At 39.0% G+C, this 22,876-nt stretch overlaps 1 protein-coding gene across 1 annotated transcript in view; it reads left to right on the forward strand.

Moving 5' to 3' along the window:
• Window positions 1-13,350, forward strand: part of mad1l1 (mitotic arrest deficient 1 like 1) — a 69,193-nt gene extending 55,843 nt beyond the window's left edge. Inside the window, exons 18-19 of the mRNA XM_023266781.3 lie at window positions 11,156-11,332; window positions 12,658-13,350. Of these exons, the coding sequence (XP_023122549.1) occupies window positions 11,156-11,305 (150 nt within the window). The 3' untranslated portion in view covers window positions 11,306-11,332; window positions 12,658-13,350. The remainder of the gene's footprint in view (window positions 1-11,155; window positions 11,333-12,657) is intronic.
• Window positions 13,351-22,876: the final 9,526 nt, after the last annotated feature.

Raw genomic sequence — 22,876 nt, forward strand, 5'->3', positions numbered from 1 at the left:
CCTTAAAGCCCCTTCAGTAGGGCTTAGAAAAATATTATTGGATGAATGAGGAGACTTTCAGTACCACTTCAATAAATGTCGCCTCCATCTTCAGTTAACATGTCCAGCTTATTGCTGACTCAGTTTGCCATTGTACATTATCAGGCTTCTTCCATGAATACTGTACCATCTGTAGTCCTTTGGGAAGATAATTCTACTCTCGCTGTAGCACTGTAGTATGCCTATTTTTAGCTGAATCTGATGAAACAAGGTCAAGATGCAGATTTAAGACCAGTGAGTTACAAGAAATCTTTCAAGATAATGCTGAGCCATTTTGAGTATGAGGAGAAATGTTTGTGTTCTTTACGCTCAAAAAATTCTGTGCAAAATGGAACACTTGGACATTATGCCTTTTATTCCTGTTGTACATCGTTTCTGTCATCTAAAATTTCTGTGTGTGTGTGTGTGTGTGTGTGTGTGTGTGTGTGTGTGTGTGTGTGTGTGTGTGTGTGTGTGTGTGTGTGTGTGTGTGTGTGTGTGTGTGTGTGTGCTCTTGTTCACGAGTGTGATAACAATGAATATGAAAGTAAAAAGGACAGATGAGTGGGTGTTTTGAAATATTTTGAGAAAAGAACGAAGGCTTGCTGGGACTGAATTTCACTTTGCTCACTGACTGAAACAAAACAGTCACTGATGTATCGCTGATAGCTATGAAGATAAACATGAGCGAAGCACTAATAAACAGTAAACACAAAGGCTGATGGGAATACAAGGGAGAATAAATTAGCTGCATTTTTAGTGGATATGACTTCATGTACTTAAAGCTTCAGAGGCAAATCTTGGAGTTAAAGTCCCAGAGAAAGAAGAGAATGTTGACTGTGATTTCTCCTGACAGTTTCCTGTCCTGCTTGCCCTCAGGGCGTGTGTGTGTTTATGTGTGTGTGTGTGTGTGCAGGTTTGCATGCCTGCTCTTGTCGGCATCACTAGCTCCTCTGGTCAATGTTCAGAACATATGTCTGCTGTCTCCATGGTAACATGATACATCACAACCACACATAAGTCCACCTGAGGTCATGAATACTTCTGAGTTGCAGAAGGTTGGTCCAGTACTGTGATGTGCTCTCAGTGGTTCTGCATTAGTGCTGTCTTCATAACTTAGTATTTCTCCACTCATCTAGCCACTCACTGACTTTATTGGCACTTCCAGTTTTGATGAGTTTGACTGTCATGTATCAGCATCAGCTTGCATGAGCACATGACCTCGTGGATGGGTTAGTTGGGCTGTCCACTACACAAGAATAAATCACATAAATGGATGTCAGTGATGCTGTTTTTGTCTGAGCTGAAATTGAAAAAAGAAACTATATGAATAAATTTCAGGGTGTGGAGGTTTACCGTACTGAACTCAGCAGACGTCTGTTGTCCACCACTCACCTCTGCTTGTTAATAGCTGCTTGAGGCTACATTCGCCACTGGTGTAAAACATAAACTCCGCCTGAACTGTCAGCGATCACGCTGCATTGTGGGCAATGTAGGCACACAATAGTGACAAGGAAGAATGTGTGGAATAAAAATAGTCCATCTCTGATTTCTGCTGCATCAGTTTTTTTTTCTGTCCTCTGTTGCTCTGGTAGTGTTACAGAAGTGCAATGTAAAATTAATCGCTTACTCTTATAGTCTCTGTTTACTTTTATTACTCCGAATAATACTTAATATTCGGATCTCAAAATAAATATCCGGATGCCACCGTCACGACCAAATATTCGGATATTTGGAAATTTGGGTCCAGCCCTAAATAATAAACAATTTTATTTCTATAGCACTTTTCAAAAATTGCTTTGCAAAAAAGAGCAACAGTAAAACAATTAAAAGCAATAATTGCGCAGCAGTTACGCAAACAGTCTTTAGGTTCCACATAACAAATCCCTGAGGCTGAGGACTGGTGTGGAAACTCCTGATTTGGGGCTAAATGATTTGAGGAAAATGTCTAATTAAATTGTTATTAGGAGATAACAAAGCTTAATGTGTGGTTTAGGTCCTTGCGCAATTCAGTTTTAATCAGACCCAAACTTGCTTAATTTTCAACAGGAAATATCTTCCTCGTGTCATATTTTATGAGTTGTGAACAACATTTATGGTTGTGATTTTCAACTTCTCTAGCTGCAGTGAAAACTGTCCTCATGATTGTGGTTAATTAACATTGATTTTGTCAACGTGCTATACAAAATAGTATTTGCTGATTATTATTCTCCCAGTCATGCAGTCATTTCTAAGAGTGTCATGTAATTATATTGTGGCTCTTGCAGTTTCTGAATTTCTCTCTTTTGAATCGCACTTTCATAATAAACACAAATACTTTTAGACCTAATATGCATCATTTTAGCAGCAGTGGAAAGGCCAACAGTGGAAAGTTTTCCTGAGATAAATGCTAATACAATATGAGTGCACCTGAGATATTAAAGATTTATTTATTATATACAGAAAATCCCTGGATAAATAGCCAAACTTGGTCTGGACAATACTTAAAGAGAAGTGATTTAGTTTAGTGATTCCATCAAGTTGCATTATTTAAAACTACATCTGTAACAGTAAGTATATCCAGGTTACATACAGTATCACTGCCAGTTCCCAAAATGTGATGGGGAAAATGTCTCACCTACTAAAAAATCTAACAACAAAATCTTGTTCACCAGCCCAGTTTGTTTGTTTTGAATCCTATCGGAGTCTTGCATACTGTTTATAATGTTGTGCATTGTTAAAGCTTATTGTCACTGCATATAAATATTTCTCTTCCTCTGTTGGATTGTGTTGCTTGGAATTTTAATGATGAAGTCTAGCCCAATGAATAGTTTTTTGTGTGACAGTTCAAGCAGAGGATGTAAATTTGAAATAATTTGTTTAACTGATTGTTGACCACGTTAACAGTCAGTAATCTAAGAATCATTGATGAAATAGGGCTGAAGTTTTGTCATGAGCAAATAAAACAGTTTTAACCACATTTAATAACCACCACATTTAGTGTCTGTGGCTCTGTGACTTTAGGAGTTTGAGGATAACAGATCATTTAAACAGTGGGTTACTGAATTATAAATTAAATAGCAAAATTAATGACTTAATTTAAAACTGCTATTCAACAACTGGCCTATGAAAAAGAATAAAGCACAGCAAAGGCACAGCAGCATTCCACCGTAAACTAAAATCTATCGTTATTAATCTCTTCACAGCAGTTTGATATCAAAATAATCCTTATGATCTAGATGATGGAAAGACTTGTTCACTGGAGTTAACATTAATCCAGCTGCTGGAAACAGCTGTTCAGCCTGAACAAATGTCCACAAATACTATGTGAGCAACTTTATCAGTCCAATAATTCTGTCAGTATTTAATATCACATCTAAAATACGTTTATACTCGAAACATGAAATTGTGTGGGTGACCCCAAACTTTTAAATGATAGTGTATATCATTGTTAAGTCCTCCTGACCAAAAATGCCAAAATCTGCGTTGAAATCAGTAATTGTTAACAACTGATAATTGCCAATAGTATACTTAACACCTATGAAGTTACAAATGTATGAGATTTTGCTCCAGCTTTATTAAAAGTTTTTAATAAAAGAAGTAAAGAGCATAATGTTAAGGCTAAGATCAGAGAAATTCCAAACAACAAAAGAAATGCGAAACAATAAAGAGTTAGGGAATGTGTTAACTTCCAGTTGCATTTGAAGTTTTAAGGTGTCTTATATTAACAACTGTAACTAAATCCATGTTTTATGTATTTAAGCTGCTGAGAATCAGGTTAATTACAGTTACGGTGTTGATCTTACCACTCACAAAATTCTTTTGTTGAAAGATTGATGTAGTCATTAGTTATTTTTGCTCCAACGCATGATCACTGCGGTAAAATCAGTAAACAAAAAGCTGATTAGACTATAAATATGGATAGAATTGTTGCTATTTAATTATTTTTGGTGGGAGCTCAACATCATCTTTCTCCATTTCTCTCTCTGACATCCTCCACCCAACTCAAGAAAAATGCCAAAATCTGCATTTAAATTGAAAGCTGTTCATCTGCATATTTCTGATTATTCAATTAATTTGCCGTCTGTTTTTTCACCCCCACCAATCAGCAGCCATGCCATGCACTGGATTTGCTCAGTGTTGATGAGGCTGCTGTTGATGGGACAGTCGTGTGCATGTGCGAGTACTGTACATGTGTGGGTAGTATGGGTGGCCAAGGTGAAATCTGAGGCAAAGGTATGAATGAGAATGGGATTTTTGAAATTCTCTAAATTTTTCTGACTGCAGTGAGATGAATTGGATCAAGATTCATGCAGCAGAGGAGGGAAAGAACTAGGCAGTGTAGAAAAGTGTGCTCATTAGCAGCGGAGGTCAACTGATCTGTGAACTGCATGTCTCCACCTCAATATAGAGCCATCAGTCACGTCAGGCCTTGATTTTAACAATACAGTTGCAAAGACGAGTGCAGAGAAGCATGCCCAACTGTCTCTAGGCTTTTCAGCCGTTAAGGACTTGCGGAAGTGGAATATGAATTGTCGAGGAGTGGTGATTAATCATTATCTTCCCACCACATACTTGTCTTTTAACTTTCAAACAGCTGTGCCAGTCACAGTCATACATAATAGAAGCAACTCATCAAATGGAAATGAGAGTGCAGAGAGCTTGTTTAAGTAGGAAAAAGTAGCATTTGTTGTCTAGTGGACTGGCAGGAGTACAACAAAACTATGATTGCAGAAGCAAAACATTTACCTTTTTTTTGAAGTAGAATTTAGGCCTGTGGTGGTGCCATCTTCCTTTTTCTTTTTTCTACTGTATTTTTACGCTATAAAAGTGAAACAGGAGAGCTTATTGATGTGGGATTTTTTCCCGTAAACAAAACACGTTCATTGACTAACAATTATAAAATTTAATTGAGCACGCCATATTGTCAAATATTTCAACAATTTAAAAATTAAACACCACTTTATCCAGGTAAATTAGCAAAAGGCCCATAACACACTTGGCTTTTGCCCCTGGTAACCCTGAGGTTTCTGATGAGCAGAGAGCAGCAGATGGAGGTTATAGAAAGAGAGAGATTAAATAAGGCTAGGATCACTTTATTACTCCGCCAAGGAACGGTGGAGTTATGTGACAATCAGCGTACGTTTGTCTGTGAATCTGTCTGTCTGTCAGTGTGAAACATTACTCAGAAATGGACTAATAGATTTGGATGAAATTTTTAGCAGAAGTCAGAAATGACACAAGAACCAAGTGATTAGATTTTGGCAGTGATGCGGTTTATAGTCTGGATCCACGGCTTTGTTAAGGATTTCCCATTGGGAGATATAGCTGCAGGCACAGCGTTGCTGTAACCGTGACAAGTGAACACTGTGTCAGTTACCTGTTGACGATCACATGATTGCGATCCTACTACAAATTGACTGATTTATCAGTTGGAAATCATACAAGGAACAAATGATTAAACTGTGGGCTGTTTCTGAGTCCCGCTACATATTTAGGTCATGTATGTAGCAAACCCCAGCCAGACAATGGTGAAGCTCCTGATGTTTCACAAAGCCTTTACTTACATTCAGCCGTCAGCCTTATTTTAATCACAAATTCACCTTTCTGTCCTTCACTCCTTTCTTCAGGAAACACTGTCAGAGCTTGTCTCCATTGCAGCTGCTTCTAAGTTTAGACACATCCTTTGCTAGACAGCAACAGCTGGAACCGTTTTCATTCATCTTTATGTGAATTTTCGGACTTTACGGCAGCGTCGTCGTCCTGTCAAGAAACCGTTTCTTAGATAAACATTTCCTGTGCCGCTGGAATGGTGACAAAATAAAAGTTAAAAATACACCTTCAAAATAAACAAAATAGGGAACAGTTATTTTAACAGTAGCAAAACAAAGGCTTGCCAGAAATGATGAACTGATCAACAGACCTTTATAAGAGTAATTTACATGCAAATCGGTATCTATACATAACATGCACATGCATAACACACGCCTGTGCTCAGCACAAGGTCATTCTTTATTAAAGATTTCATTCGTCAGAAATGATACGTCAACTGAGCTGCCTTGGTGGAGTACTGCGCTCTCTGAGTGCTTTTGTAGTCATTGATTTTGGTATCTGATATGTCATATCACCAAATGTATTTTTATACATTTTGATACACCATAATTCTGTATTTCCTCCAAATTTTCATCATGTAGTTAATTTGCTCTTGGCAACAGATTTGTCAAATAGTCACCCCAGTGACACCTGATCTCAGTGGCACTGAAAAACCTCAAATCTCACCAAAGTGAAAAACATAAGAACAATCCCTCTCATGTACTTATAGCCCTACTGGTTGCAAATCCCACCGAATGTCGGGGCAAAGCTTGTTTCAAGGTCAGGAGAGTAGCAGCATGGAGTAGCGTTGCCTCTTATCTCTTTACTGGCATGACAACAGAGGCGTCAGTATTTTGTCTTTGCTTTCCTGTCTTTCATGTGTTTGTGTCAAACGGTCTCAGGGCGAGGATGCACACCTTTAATTCTGACCCTGTCTGCATTGGAAGAGGAGCATGATTGTCATTCAGGCAGTATGCAGCTCCTTGGTTGGATGAGGTCACTATAAAGCCCCGCCCTGCATCTCAAGCCAGGAAGTATTGATTTCCTTTAATTGGATAGACAAATGAAAAGATGAATGGGATAGCACTTCTCCTCTTCATTGTTGAGCTCTGTCCTTCTAAGATTTTGGGCACAAGTTCCTCTTGTTAGATTATTTCACCCTGTCTTGAGGAACCAGAAGATTTCCTTCTTTTCTGTCTGTTTTTGTGCTGGATTAGGTTGATGTCACCTTGAGGGAGAAATCTGTGATATTGGCATTTACCTTAGCCTCACCTTGCATTTTATCAGCATCTCTCTCCCTCTGCTGAGTGGGGAAATCCAGTTATTTTCAAATGTAAACAGAACCTTGTTGTTTTCATAAAGGTCATATATTGTTCAAAACACTTTTTAGGGAAGTGTGAATATGCAAATAAGCATTGATAAGGTCAGTATTTGAATAAAGCTGATTTGAAAAAGAAAATCTCCCCTGACCTTTCATTAACTTCTTTTGAATTTTTACCTGTACAAAGACAGAGAAATGTGAAAATAAATCCAACAAGTGCTGCTGAACTTATGGCCTACTGGGTCATGTTTGTTTAAAGTTGGTGTCTCTTGTAACCATTAAAAGTTTAGTTTTGTCTTGAGATTGCATTATTTAGAGCAATTTTATTACAAAAACATGGTGTCTGATCACAAAATGTTAATGGTAAGTGGTTTGAAATGACTCATCTACTCCATCTGTACTCTAATGCAAGATGTTTTACCATACGTGTACAGAATCAGTCATATATTAGTGCCAGTGCTTGAGTAGACAGATTACAGTGTAAGTACAGCACAGTAAATTTACAGTCATCTAAGAAGCCACGTATGAGACCTTGTGAAACATTAACAGAACAAGTATGCTAATTACGTTAATATATTCATTAAATCTATTATGCACTGACATTTATGTAGCAACAGTTGATCAGTTGAAGAATGCTTTAATTTTTTTTCAACCTTGGCCAGTGTTTGATCATGAGTTATGTTCTTAATTTTGTCTCACTCTTCATAATTTTTTTTCCACTTCAACTTTTCGTGCCTCTAGTTCCAAGAGTATTAGCACAAATAACTTTGATTTAAAGTACCTCTCCATGCATTGATTACCCCCAAAAACTCATCCCCATATATCAAAGTTACATATTTAGAATTTCTTTCTATGAAAATAATCCTTTCCTGCTTCAGAATGACTTAGCTGTAACTGTATGTCATTTCTTTGTTAAGCACGGCAGCTTAACGATGACTCAAAAACGGTGAAAGTAGCTACACAGTGGCAACTTGTAAGATTGGAGTATCTTAGCCATACATCTTTTAGCCGAATACTGAGTCTGAAAAATCAATAGTGATACAGAACGTCCCACCCAGCAAATTGATAGGATTGATTCCTTAAGTTTGTTTCGTATAAAGCCTTGAAAGTCTGAATCTGAGACTGACAATGGTGCTTTCTAGGTTAAAATATCCAGCCATTGTGTTGACTGCTTATGTCACTCTTAATGTGCCTTACAGACTTTAACACACACAAAAAAAACTTAGTTCTGTCAGGTTGGCAGTCTTTGTTGAAGCCCCCCTTCAGCAAAAATTGCCACCCTGACTGAACTAAGATATTAAAAAAAACCCTGTAGAAAGAAACACAACACATTAACCTGAGATTTTAAAAGTGCTGCTGAGGAATGGGACATATGGAATGCCCTGCTTAGCTGGCTGCTATCGTAGCACCGACCCTGGAAAGATGTATGTATGTTCAACGTAGTAAAGATATTCCAGGTCACCTAAGTATGAATTTTGCTTTGCTTAGTAGATTTGTAATCTGCGCAAACCTGTGTAGCCTTTGTTCAGCTACCTTTGTGTGTTTGTTTATGTGCACCCACATATACACTTGTCTGCCTGAAATCCAGATGTTGTGCAGAAGCACCAATGTTTTGCCAGACAATAAGGCTGTTATTTTCCTTTTCTTTCCAACTGTGGCAGGCCACAGGCCTCCATCAACTTGTCCACTGTGTCTCACACACTCCCACGCGTACATACATTCTGTTCTGATCACAAACTTCAGCATAAGGAGTTGCAGACACTGAGATCTCCATGGTAACTGGTCGCAGTGTTTTTCTTTGATGTATGCGTTCCATGTTCCCGAAGCTGCCGCAGTTTCTAGAGATTTGTGCATCCATGTTTGTGTGTGCAGCTGTGATGAGACGAGCAGCCTCAGGATATGGTATAGCTTTCAGACAGCTGCACAGGGAGAAAACAACACCAGGGACCGTCGGAGAAATAAAGCCGCAGAGTGAGACAGCTACATGATGTGGAAGGAAAATGGAATGAGGGGGGTGATGTGAAAAGAAAAGCCTTTAAATTGCTTTCATGCTATGTCCAGATCAGTGTAATAGAGATGAATTTAGAATGAAAGCAAGACCACATGCGCAGAGTAATGTTTGTATGTAAGGTGTCATGATGTAATGGTCACCTGTGTGCTAATTACAATCTAATGTTTTTTCCAGCCATCGTGTATATAAGGGTAAAATATGTCTATGTGATATAGTTCTTTTACGAAGTGTGTCTTGTTCGCCGTTAAATTTGCTCCATTTACATTGAGTCACACTGGTAGCGTACATCTTTGGGACCCAGAGGATGACTACTTATGACTCAGTCAGTCAGTCCATTAAGTGTTGTCCCTGTAGGTTATTCTCTAATTTAGGAAACGAGTTATTGGAGATGTTTTGAATTATGGGACATCATATCAGCCTCTACAACTCTTCATACATTTAACCCTGAGGAAGCAACTTCTTTTAATTACGACAAATGTTCTGTGTTGGATAACTTTTTGATAATGACCCATTTAAAGACAGGGAAACACATTTAATCTTGAAAACACCACCGCGAACGTGCGGTGGTCTCGCAGTCTAAGGCGCTTACCACATAACCGCAACGAATCCAGCAAGAGGCTTTTGTTGCATGTCATCCTCCCTCTCCTTAATTTGCTGCCTCCATCCACTTGACTTTATATTATCAAAAATTACCCCCAAAAAAATGTAATGACAAGAGAAAGGACATTTGAATTACTTTTATCTGACCTATTAGCAAGTATGATGAAAATTAATGCTGTTAAAGTGCCACATAAAACTGCATATAGCATCAGCTTCAAATGTTAAAAAAAAATGCATTCAAACCTAGTGCTCGCCAGACGAACTGTCCACACTTCTGACAGCTTGTCTTTGTTTTATATGTTTTGATAGTGGCAGCATTGCCCTCATCTTACTTTGCAGCTGGCGGCAACAGCGAGCACCACAGATCTGCATATTGGTCTAGAGTCCAAAAAAGCTGGATTTTATCAGGAAAAGGGAAGAAGAAACACATTTTAAGAAGTGCTGAGTGCAAAGAGCACTAGAGGCTGAAACCACTGATATTTATTGACAGTTAATAGTATAATAAGATTACTATACATAGAATATTCTAATTCAATAAAGGATTTTTATTGCTGCATTTTTATTCAGTAAGACAATAAGGCTCATTCATGATGAATCAAATTAGCTGTTATGTAATGTAAATTATGTCACACAAACACTTTTCCAAGCAATGTTTTGCCTTCGACTATTTTCCAATGTTGGTGCATTTTTGTATGTTCTTCAAAAGAACAACATTAAAACAGCAAGTCATCCTAGTCATCTCTCTTAGGACACTTTCCATACTGCATTTAGCCTCGGTTAAGCATTGTGCAGTCAGCTAGCAAATGCCATTAGTTCAGGTATCCTCTCCTCTCACCCATTAGAGATTTGTGACTGTTCACACAAAAGTGAACAGCTGAGTTCACCTCAGCTTGTTGTGGGAGACGATGCACACTAATTAGTTTATCAAATAAGATTTGCGTGTTTTAATTAAGTCTGTTCTGTTTTTAAATGCTCAGCTCAAGGATCACTTTTTACAATCATGTTGTAGAGAATTTTGACTCCAAATCGCACTTGTTGGATGAATGTTTACAGTTTCCCGTCAGTCAAAGTGTCCATGTGGGAAAATATGTAGTGCAGTATTAAATCTTACTCTGTTAATCTTCTCTCATTCATTCTTTGTGACTTCTGGTCTTGGGTTTCTTATTAAATTACTTTTCTCAGTACTTTCCCTTTACCCTCTGCTTTATAAGCCTTCTCAAGATACTTGTCAAATAAAAGATCTGTGTCTCTGACACACATTGGCACAGGACATTTCTTAGACGTCTCAATATCTTCCCAGTATGTCACGGGACTCTGCTCCTCACTACCTTCCACCCTCCCTGCAATGCTTTAATTACTTTATTCCTCGTTTCCCTCAACCCTTTCTCCTTCGCTCCATCGCCCCGAGCTGCTCCTCATTCCCTTTAATTAATCCACACAGATTTAGACACCTTCACCCTGCTGTGAATGTGTACGCACACTCACACACACAAACACACACATTTGACAATTCCCAGTAGACAATAACAACTTTAAGTGATCTTGCTTCACTTTGAAAGTTTTTTCTCTGTAAATGAACTGAGTCGGAACCCGAAGTCTAAGCGTTTGATGCTGTGTGTTGTCTTTTGATTCAGGGCTCCAATGGAAGTATGCAGCTCATGGAAACGGAGTTTTCCAAAACTCTGGGAGAGATGGTGGCTCTTCATCTGCATCACCAAAAGAGCATCCCAGCGTTCCTCTCTGCAGTGACCCTCGAGCTCTTCAGCCGACAAACCACAATCTGACCAAATTTGACAGCATCTCAGACACAGGTGTAAAAATTTAAGATGAGACTAGTTTTGTTTGTAAATTTCCCTCCCTGTCTGCTTCTTCTTTTGGTTTTTTTCCCTCCTGTCTCATGAAATATTCAAAAAGTGTTGAAAATGTCCCGGTATTTCTCAACAGCTCTTACATATGAATAGTGCAGTGAGTGCTGTGTTGTGGAGGGTGATGGAATACTTCCATCTTTCATTCAAAAGGCTAAGAAAGGAACTTGGTACACCTATTTGTACGCTGAATATTTCATCAATGAAACCTTGAGAAAAACATCTCTTCTTAACAGCACAAAGCCGTCATGAAAATGACACACAGAAACCACTTATATTTGCATTGGGAGAATGTTTCTTATTGAGCTGTGCGGAGCAAAAGAAACGTTTGTGTTTTTATTCTGCCTTTTGCGTCTTCTCTCTTGAGGCTTCATGTAAAAGGTTTGATAAAGATACATTGTGGTTGCAACTAGTGCGAGCAATTTCAAACACTTTGTTAAAGAGATCATTTAGAATACATTATCAGTAGATTTGCTTTTTTTTTTTTTTTTTGCCATCCGGGTCCTGGTTCACATCAAAATTTGATTGTTACTTTTCATCAGTTTTTAAGTTAATTCTGCCATAGATAAGAAGTTTTGATTTCACTTTTTCATTTAATATTAAGGTAAATGATCTTAATAAATGATTGTACTTGAGTTGAAGATGAAATCTGAACTCCAGTGTTCTGCATTTATCTTTTTTTGACATTAGAGGGACAAGCAAAGTTAACAGTAAGGTAACAATAAAGTTGTCAGTTGATTATTTGCCCTAATAATTGACGAAAATTACATTAACCAACCACATGCAATGGTTCAGATAATGAGTGTAACAGAAAAACAGTGGAAGAATGCAGCTTGTGCATTTAATATTTTAGATTTTGTCAAGCCAATCACTGAATCACAATTTTAGTTGGAGTCATTATTTTTTGTCTTTATAACTTTAGAAGTGTTTTGTTATCATATGGCAACAGTCCATTGTGTTTTGTGTATTTAAACAATGAACTGAGTATTGATTGTTAAAGTTGTCGACTATCGGTTGAGGAAATTGTTTGAAATTTTGATCCCTACACTAAACAAGTTAAGAAGTAGATATGCAGAATCATTGTTGATATTAATTGAAAAATTCATGGACAAGGGCAAGGCTGCCTTTCAAAAGTGAACTGTTTTACATTGACTTTATCACAAAATAAATGTCCCCTGTCAGCTTGTCACTCAAGTGGTCTGTGAATGAAAGGAGCCGTGCCAATTTTACAGCCTAATATTAGTTTTTCCTCTTTTTCTCTCTCTCTGTAGACGTCGGTGTGTCATGAAGTTGGGACAGGACTAAGAAAACACACACATGCAAAACACCAGAGAAGCTTTAATGCTTGACATTTAAACATTTGTTGAAACTGAAAAGGCCTTTACTGCGGGAATGTTATATAACACAGAAAGAAGTTTTTTGCTGTGGGTTTGATTTTGATTACCTATGAATTCTTCCTCTTTTGAATTTAGTTAATGTGCCTACATGTCTTTGCGTTAGTGTGAACACAAGATGAGTGAAATTTCTTCTTGTCAATAAAGCGAAATGGCAGATATAAACATGAGGTGGGAAACAGGGGAGCTATCCATTAAAACTGAGAAACAAAAGGAAGTGAGCCGAGAATAAAGCCACTTATCACAGCAACAGTATAGGAACTCCAGCTGGTGCTGCCATATGTCTCATGAGAAAACATATTCTCCTGTACGGTACATGCCACATACTGTCCTTGTTTTTTTCACACACTCTTACATACACAGCATATCTTCCATCACGCCCCACAGTTCTCAGCTAAAGGTCAGATTTTAGAGGTTTTCACAGAAGCCGTGCAGCACATATCACATTCTCCTTCAGTGTGTTGTCCTGCAGCTTTATCTTTGTTTCCTGCATCCCATTAAGCTACTGTACTTATTTCTGTTTTGAATTTGAAATGCAAATGGTGATTAATAAAACGTGTGTGCTGGTAATTTTCTTGACGTAGATAATTATACATTTTGTAGCAACATCCAACTGTAGTAACTAGTCTCCTGTTCCTCCAATCACTGCAGCTTGTCCAGACATTAGTGAGACACTGGAGAACTTAGCGATTCAATAAGTCGACAGTTTTCACCACCTCACTGCATGTGGCCGTGGGCGTTGTCGCGTAATCCTGACGGAAATTCTAAGAACTCTGTGGGTCAGTGTTCATGAGCGAGCAACGACCCTTGCACTAGTGACACTGGGGGACACCTGGAAGGCAGCCCAGCGCTTAAATGACGAGTGGCCAAGTCTCTACCCGAGGGCCTAATTTACCTTAGACCATGTCCAGGCTGGAACCTTGTCTACACAGAAGGTGTGAGTGTGAGCAGCATGTTAGTGGAGCAGCAACAGCAGCTCCGGTGCATTAAAATCCTCCCTCGTGTTATTATAAACCACTCTTGAGTGTTTCGAGTCTAATTAGCCTTCACACTAATGGATGTATTACCCAAACTGGACTTCTTGAATCGCATTAATTTTGTCACAGGCTCCTTTTTGTCTGACATATGTAACATTGCAGGCTTCAACAATCTGTTAAGGTGAAGTCATTCTGTCATTCAGTCATACCTAAAACAGTGATGGAGAATCACAGTACTTGGGATATGTGTCATACACGTCAGATTTGATAGTGTACAAAGTGATGTAAATTGCATGATAATGCACTAATCCAGGATAAAATCTATACTAATAGCAAGCCTTTTAAACTGTCCAAATAGCTTCTATCCTAGTTTATTCAAGATTTTCTAAATAGTGAGGATTCTGTCCATGTATTTATAATAATCTACAGTCATGGAAAAAAAAATATTTGACCACCCTTGTTTTCTTCAATTTCTTGTTCTGTGACATAAAAACAGTGTCAGAAGCTGATGGAGAGCAGCCAAGACGCATGACTGCAGTCGTCAAAAACAATGGTTGTGCAATCTAGTACTAACTCCTGTGTGGATCATGGGACTAAAACAGACAGAAAAGAAAACATGGAATCCTAAAAGCTGTTTTTGGCAGATCGATGCCATAGATACTGATGGAAGAACTGAAGTGATTTTGGTTATTATCAAGAAAACCATGGAAAATGTCTGATATCAGCTCTTAAATTAAACTCTTATCAGTTATTTTTGTTGTTATCATTATATTTGTCCAAACAAATGTACCTTTAGTTGTAACAGGCATTACAGTGAACAAGAAATTGAAGAAAACAAGGGTGGTCTAATGATTTTTTCCATAACTAACTACTGAGGTATTAAAAAAATACCCAGGCAACCGTTATAAAGCTCTAGACTTAACGGACAAATGATTTAACTGTAGCTGAGAACTTGTGGACTTTGTGTGTGATAACTCACACGTGTGAAGTGGGAAAAGAAGTACACGTCCTTTACCTTTAGATCCTGATTAATTCTGTCTCAACGGCAGGGATAATTTATGACTATAAGTAAATGATAGAGTTACTGCTTTTGTTACATCTGTGTGAATTCATGCCATCCACTTTACACTCATGGATTGTGCTGCTGTCTGCTGCTGCAGTTACTTGATAAACTCAGAGAAAAACTCCTACAAACAACAGAAAGCATCAATCTCAACTTAAGCTCTTGTAAATATTATGTCAAAATCCGGGTTACATTAATTTTGGGGAGTCTCATTGGTCTGCTCTGTGTGTCTTCACAGCAGTAACATTTTGTTTCTCCACCAAGGAAGGAGTTAAGAGATGATCGGTGTACGTTTGTCTGTCTGTTAGTCTGTTTTTGAGTAATGTTGCTAACGGATTTGGATGAAATCTTCAGGTAAGGTCAGAAATGACACAAGGAGTAAGTGGTTAGATTTTGGCAGTGATGCAGCTTATAGTCTGGATCCACGGACCAACATTGGTGCTAAAATATAGCAAAAGCTTTTTCAAAGTCACTTCACACAGCGGTTGTCACTCTTTCGCTTCTTTTTCTGGAGTTGCCCACGATGAAAGTTGCTGATGGATTAGGTTCTGGCCAGAAAATTGCTGGCATCCAAGTAGTCTTGTACTGCCACTCGAGAAGTGTCATTTACAGAAAGAGCAGCAAAGTGGCTGATGGATTCCTGTCTAATGTGAAGTTCATGTGGTTACAACTGACCTTGATTTAAAAAAAGGAAATTACTTCATTTATTCTCCATAGAATTTAAAAAGTCTGCCATCTTGGTCCTATGGTGTGGGAACATAATACAAAAAAGTGCATAAAGTAAACATTACAACATCTATCTCCACAGCACTGTGTCAACACTAGAGAATGGTCTGCCTCTACCTCATTACCATATTTGCACACAGGGAGGCAAGCACTGTCATTAAAATGGATAATTCCCCTAAAGAACCAAGCAGGCCTGCCTTATTGCACAAACCAAAGCTTATTCATAACTTAACGTTTTTGGTGTGCAGGTTGCTGCTCAGAGGAGGTTGTTGTTTCCTGCAGCAATGGAGATTTTGATAACGAATGTGCACAGATAGTGGAAATAGAGGTGGAAATGGCGGCTTATACATGAAGTTTACATCCAGTGAGTCAGACTAGTGTCTGACTAGGTTGCAACCCAGTAGCACAGTGCCAGATACTAATAGTAAATGAATCTGTCAAGCCAAAGAACAACACTTTTGAGTTTAGTTGGCCTCAGCAAAATATAAAAGACATATAAGACGAGTTAGTATGAAATGGGACTGACAAATTGTGCGTTTTCAATTTCCAGCAGAGGAGAATTGCTGACCACCTTGAGAGATATTGTTGAATGAAAGAAAAAAGAAGAAAGGAAAAAAAAATCTTATTTCTCCAACAAAGCATGAGCCGAGGCAGTGGTATGTTTTAAGTACCATTTGTCTGTCTGTCAGCAAGATTCCACAAAAACTACCAAGCCGGGTTTCATGAAACTTGGTCGGGAAGTGGAACGTGGCTAAAATGAAAACTTAAATTTTAGTGAAGATCCACATCACTTTCTTTAAAATAGTGAAATAGGGCTTTGGCACCCGGAGCGCCCTTCTCGTTTTAATTCTCATATCCCATCGAGACTGTCGGGGACCCGTCGAGTGTTATATTGTGCTTACACAATGGCCACTTCCTACAGGCTAAAATAGCAGCTGTGTTTAAATTGTCATTAATTTTTTAAAGTTTTTGCTGCTTGTCAATTTAGCCCATGTCTGGCTCCAATTCACCAGTGAGAATTAAATGACGCACGAGTAATAAAATAAAAGGAAAGAAGCATATTTTTTCTGTATATGATGAAGATGAAGGGTTATTTCCACATCATTAGTGTAATGTTACACTCTTGAAATATGTGAATAGATGAGAGAAAACGAGGCAAAGCAGCAATCCCCTTGAAATGCCTCCATGGCTGGCTAATTTTATGCTACTTGAGTTCTGCCTTCCAAGGAAAAACAGTAAGACCTTCTCCATTCACTTTTTATCCAGGGCATTTCCATTTGTCTTTGACTACCTTTTAAACAGTTTTTTTTTCCTGTGCCCCCCATATTCTTTGCTCTTCCTGCTTCTTTGCACTCTTATTCATTCCTTTATCTTTATTTCATCAGCCTATCACCTCTGAGCCGAAAACAATTAGCACACCCCCTGATATGTCATTAAGTATAAATGAGGTGGTACAGTGAGGAGGAAAATGTCAAAGCTGAGCTTTTTAACTCCGCAGCATACATCAGATTTCACACAAACAGCCCCAGTCATCATCAAGCAGTAAACAATCCATTTTGAGAGGCATATTTTAAAAATATGCAGCAGATCTCATTTCAAGGCAGCACTAAATCTTTAAAAGCAATTCTTGTGCATGATTTATTAAAAAGTATAGGAGAGGCATTTCGACTTCATCTTGGAGCTTTTTTTTTTTATTCCTAGGAAATATTGATAAGTGAGACCCGCTGAGAAGAGACATCCCCACTACAGAGGAGCATCTCAGCTGGAAACCAGAGAGGCTTATGGGACAGTAAGAGAGGAGAGAGAGGAGACCTGTCACTTCTTTCATCTCATCCTCCTCTTCTTGTCTATACCTTCCTCACTAAACTCTCCATCTGCCAGTCTCCACTCACACAGGAAGCTCTGTATCGTTTTCTCTGAAGTGAGTCTTTCTCCCATCTCTTCCTCCAGTCTTCCACTCTCTCCCTCTCTCAAGTCCCAGCAGAGAGAGACGGAGCAGCTGTCACGCTTTAGTTCAGATCTGAGTTGCTTTTCCTTGGGTTCCCTCCTCAGAGTAGCAGCAGCACGATGCTGGGTTCACCGAGGAAGGTGTGTGTGTGAGAACATTCATGTGCACGTACAGTGTCGTGTGGTGGAATAGCAGTGAAAACTCTTCTTGTACCTGAATTCTGTCCAACATCGATCTGAATTATCCCTCTGATGGTAGCTGATGCTCACCATTTAAAGGGTTGTCCCTGCTTATTCATTCACTTTGTCCACCTTTTTTCTAATTGAAATAATTGTACATATCAAGTTGGAAATAGAAAGGCATCCAATTTGCTGGGGAAAAATGGTTTAACAGGTCAGGAAACAGGAGCTATCCAATGAGCAGTTCAAACAAACTCTCAAGTCAGCAAAACGAACTAAAAAATCACTAATCAACTGTCCAGTCTAACTCTTCCTGCTGTTCTCGCCAAGGATATGTGCACAGCTTTCTTGTAAAATGATTAACTATCATATTTTTTATTTATATATATATATATATATATATATATATATATATATATATATATATATATATATATATATATATATATATATATATATATATATATATATTAATCTGAAATCCTGTTGACAGTAATAATATTTTATTTATTTCTTTTACAAGTACATTTTTGAGATATTTTGAGATAAGACAATCATAGGTTTAAATTATGGATGCGCAATACTGGATTTTCACTGATATTTTCCAACTCATTTTGGCCGATTGCTGATACTAATGCATGCACATATTTTTCCTACCTAATTGCAGAGAACATTAAGTCTCTCCGGTAGTGGAGTTAACATATTATTATGCCTACTGTTGTCATGATGGTTCACTGGCAGCTGCAGACATACAACACAATGCTTTTCAAAAGTACCCAGTCACTAGACAAAGGAAGAAAAAATTACTTCAACTTACATGTGAAACATGCCATATTTATTTTTATGTGACATTTTCAAAGAACCTTTTGCCTGACAGCCATTATCTGCCTGTCAGTGTTCATTTTGGGCCGATGTCCATATTTTATTTTAAGGCCAACATGCATCCCTGGTTCAAACAAACCTCCAGGTTAGACACATGTTTTTAGGGGAGAATCCACAGAAGTGCTGAAGTACCCTGGTATTATTATGTGTGGCTTAAGTACTCGCTTGCAGGCATGCACACAGCAGCCATGGACACCACAGACACATAGTTTCTTTCAGGTCCAATTGGCGTCCACTGGGAGGACTCAGTATTGTGCATGCACTGTAAGTTGGTATCTATGTATTCTGCAGACATTAGTGATATTGTAGCCTAGGGGGAGATGGTGAAATTTATCTCATGCCCAATGTTTCCCAGTTATTTTGGCTTCTGACTGATGAAGCACTATTTTCTTTGCGATGCATCGTCACAACTAATGACCTTCATGGGAAAATGAATTGTGAGCTCATTTAAAGTACTTTTTAAAAATTAAGTATTAAAAAAATGCAAGTTTGCCAAGTTAAAAGCAGTTTCTGTCTGATCTCTTTAATCTTGTTGTGACTCCTCAGATTTGTCGAGATGCCACTGGAGTAGTTAGTTAGTGACTATACCAAAAGTTTACTTTAACTGTTGCTTCCAATTTTCCACAGAGAAATCATTTTTTGAATGGCTTTCAAGGTTGATTTTCCTCCAGATATCTTTTGTTTTCCATCCTTCCTCAGTTTGCAACACAGTGAGCTTGCATGGACATAGAACCGAAGATTAGCGGAATAGTTGTAGCAGGTTGTTTATGCCATTGTCATCTGATAATGCAGCAATAATGGAACACTGTGGCTGTGACTTCTGACATTTAAGATGCATTAATCTTGTAAAACGCTGTATCTTGACCATCTGCAATAAATACGAGAAAACACAACATATAAGCTGCTGCTGTGGCTCTGAAATGTTGAAATGTCAGTCTGTGGTCCAAAACACCAACAGAGAGCAAAAGATTGTGTGTTTCCTTCCCAGTGACAGTAACATAACTTTGACAAAACACAACAGTCTGAAAGTGCTCACTGTGATGGATTACTAAACTCAATCACATTTCAATTTTTTTCCAAACTGATTTCTATGCTTTTGTTGGCATGAGAGGCTTCCTGGAAGGGGGAAATCAATCGAAAAATAGCTTTCAGTGCACTCAGCCAAACGTCATCTGATGAGTGTGAGCGGTAAAATGGTAAAGCTGCTGTTTGTACGCTTGAATGAGCAATAGCGACCAAAACATCTGCATACATCTGTTTCACACTTTGAGCTTCAACCCAAAATACAGAATTTCTGTCTCCCTCCTCTGGCAATTAAAAGACTATCAGTGCGTGCTTATGAGGTATGCCTTGCCATCCATCACTTCCTTTTATAGACTGTATTCCTCTGAATGCCAACTTTCTTTTTTTTAATCTCAAATATCAGAAACTTTTTGGAGAATTTATAGATTTTTCTATCATAGACTCAACTATACTCCTAGCAGCTGTAGCCCACTCCGTCTCCATCACAAACCAGTCACTCCTTGGTGTCATGTCCGAAGGATTTTCCTGGTGGTGATAGGTTTAAGCAGCATTGTGTGAACTCATCAAGTCCCACACTCCCGCTTCAGTATTATGCATTGCATTTTAGAAGCATATGTTTAAAGTTTTTAGTAAAATCTGGGTCTTATTTGAAATTTTGGATATTTTTGCACCTACCTCCTCTGGCATAAATGTTAGCCAAGACTAATAGTACAATAATGCATTCACAGCTGATGCCAGACCACAAGAACAAATCTGGACTGAGTTGTAATCGGGCAAACTTTCTACCTCCGCTGGTGAAGCTCCACGGAGCAGCTTCACGAACAGAGTTCTCTCCATTCATTAATACGTTTTGGAGCCATTGCAGCACTTAACTTCTGGCAAGTGTAATTCTCAACAGCCGCTGCCTCTAATCCTCAGTCCCATGTAGCATATAGTGTATGGCTGTTCACAGGGCCAGTGGAAATGTGCAGGTCTCCAGGCAGATTCCAGTGTGCCTGCCAGAGCAGGAGAGTGACAGTTTGGCTAATTAGAGCACTTTTAATTTCCACTGCCTTGATCTCTCGTCTTAGCCTCCTTCAATCTGGGAGTGTGTGTGCATGCTGGTGTGTGTTTATGTATTTTGAGCTAATTCAGTGTCACCTTGTGGGGTAATTTAGAAAGGTGAGATAGTTTGAAGAAGGCTAAACGGCACATTTGTCATTTGGCCCACCTTAAACTTTGTCCTTTACTTCTCTTTCTCTGATAAGTCATTTGGCTTGTTTAGCCGGAGTTATTTTGTTTATGGCTTACGCTCTGTCACTTGTTTTTCTGGTCCCAAACTTCTCCACAGCAGCAGAATTGTGTGGTCAACATTTTAAACTGGACGCATGTTTTTAAAGCGATTTAGCATAGAAATGTGACTGATGAGATTTAATCTGCTGGATGATTGGCCTCATAAGAAATTTAAACAGCAGCTGGTTGGATGCGTTCGTCCAGTCAGAAGACAACCAGTGCAATCGCTGACCTAATATCTCATAAGTCGTGTTGTTCGCCTCTCAGTCAGCATCGACCTTTCCACAATGTTCTCTCACTTAGACTGTCCATTATTAATGCTGCTTGGCCTGTGTGTGTGGCTGTGTGTGTGCATTGCAGTAAGAACTAGGGCCCTCCCTTTAGCGGGTTGATTTTAATATGTATTAATACAGTGGTGAGAATGTTTCTCATTATTACTCTTATCATCATCCTCTATCAAGCCTCCTCCTCCTTCTACAGGCTGGGCCACATTAGGCCGCCATCTCTGGGAGAGACAGCGAGTCTAATTCCCATTTTTAAAAGAAGGTTCTTTCACAAAGACGACCCCCAGGGCTCCCAGAGAAATCAAAACTCTGAAAATGAGCAAAGAACTTGGTTTTTCTGTCCTCTTTTATCTTCCTTAGCCCCTTATTCGTAATTCCGTTTCCTTCTCCTTCTGTTTTTTTCTTTCCTTTCTGTCCTTATATCTCTGCCACCCTCCATCCCTGCCGGAGGCGTCACTGTAAATGCCATGTGGAGAATGAAGAAGGAGGGTTATTGTTTGTGCCTGGGGAGGCCTCGTTTTGTTACTCAGGCAGGCGTCAGCATGGACAGCTATAGTGTTGGGACAGCCAGCACACATGAAAAGACAGATATTGTGGTCACTGCAGCACCGGCTGTGACAGGCCTGACAACTACTTGTGTTGCAAACTCTGACGCCGGGGCAGGCTGGAGGCTCCTTCTCTGCTCTGCGTCAGACTGCTTTGATAAGACCACATCTAGAAAGGGCAGTTCTCAACCACAGCGCTTCAAAACGAGCCTTAACGTAGGTTCCTTTCCACTGTGAGCAGCTGTAATACCAGGAGTTGTTTGACTGCCCTTTTCAATGCCCCAGTGGGTACGGGACCAAAATCATTTATTGTGCTGGCTGGGAGTGCTCTTTAATAAGCCGCCCTGCATCCATGACTGCATTATGTGCATTTCTCTAAATATCACACATAACTTTGAAAGTTCAACAAAAGATTCAAATCTCAAAAAGTTTTAAATTAAAATATTTTAATGTCTCTTTATAAAAAGTGTATCTCAACCTACCAGCATCTGTTATTGTTCAAGTTTGCACAAAAATCACATGTGCTTGCATCTGCAGAGTACTTCTGTCTGTGTGGGTTTGAGAGCGAGCGAGCGATCTGAGATGTCACAGAGGGAGGAAAATGAGGTTGGGGAGACAGCTGATGTAACCATGGAGACATACTACACTCACCTGCCCTGGGTGAAAATCACATAGGACAGATAGGAGATGGAAGGATAATGAAAAGACACAGTTAGGACGAGTTCCCTTCATGCCATCTTTATAAAAGCCGTCCACTGTCAGGCCCCTACGTCAGTCATACCACAGCAGTTAAAAGATAAGTAGTAATGAACCTCCCTAGTGAAGCTGCATTTTTTCAGCCAGTTGAAGCTAGAATAGTACTGTGCTCCTGAACATGAATCACGCTGGTATGAATCTAAGGAGTGTTTTCACCGGGGCCAGGGTGAATGTACTGTAGCACTTGACTGCGCTGCCAGATGAAGGTGAGTACGCAAAATCTCTGCACTGAAAACAAAACTGAAGATGCTCAAGTCAAATTCCTGTTTTAGATGAGTTACTTGCTCCTTTAGTGTTTGAGAAAATGCTCTTATGTGAACAGATATTCTGGGAAATATGCTTATTCACTTTCTTAAGAGCAGCTACGTTAGATAAGTGCTACTCTCATGTGCATGTTTAAGGCATCCTGTGGAGTCTCAGACCATCAGTGAAACGAAGCTG

Source organism: Amphiprion ocellaris, chromosome 4 (assembly GCF_022539595.1).
Source record: "Amphiprion ocellaris isolate individual 3 ecotype Okinawa chromosome 4, ASM2253959v1, whole genome shotgun sequence".
Taxonomy (NCBI): Eukaryota; Metazoa; Chordata; class Actinopteri; family Pomacentridae; genus Amphiprion; species Amphiprion ocellaris.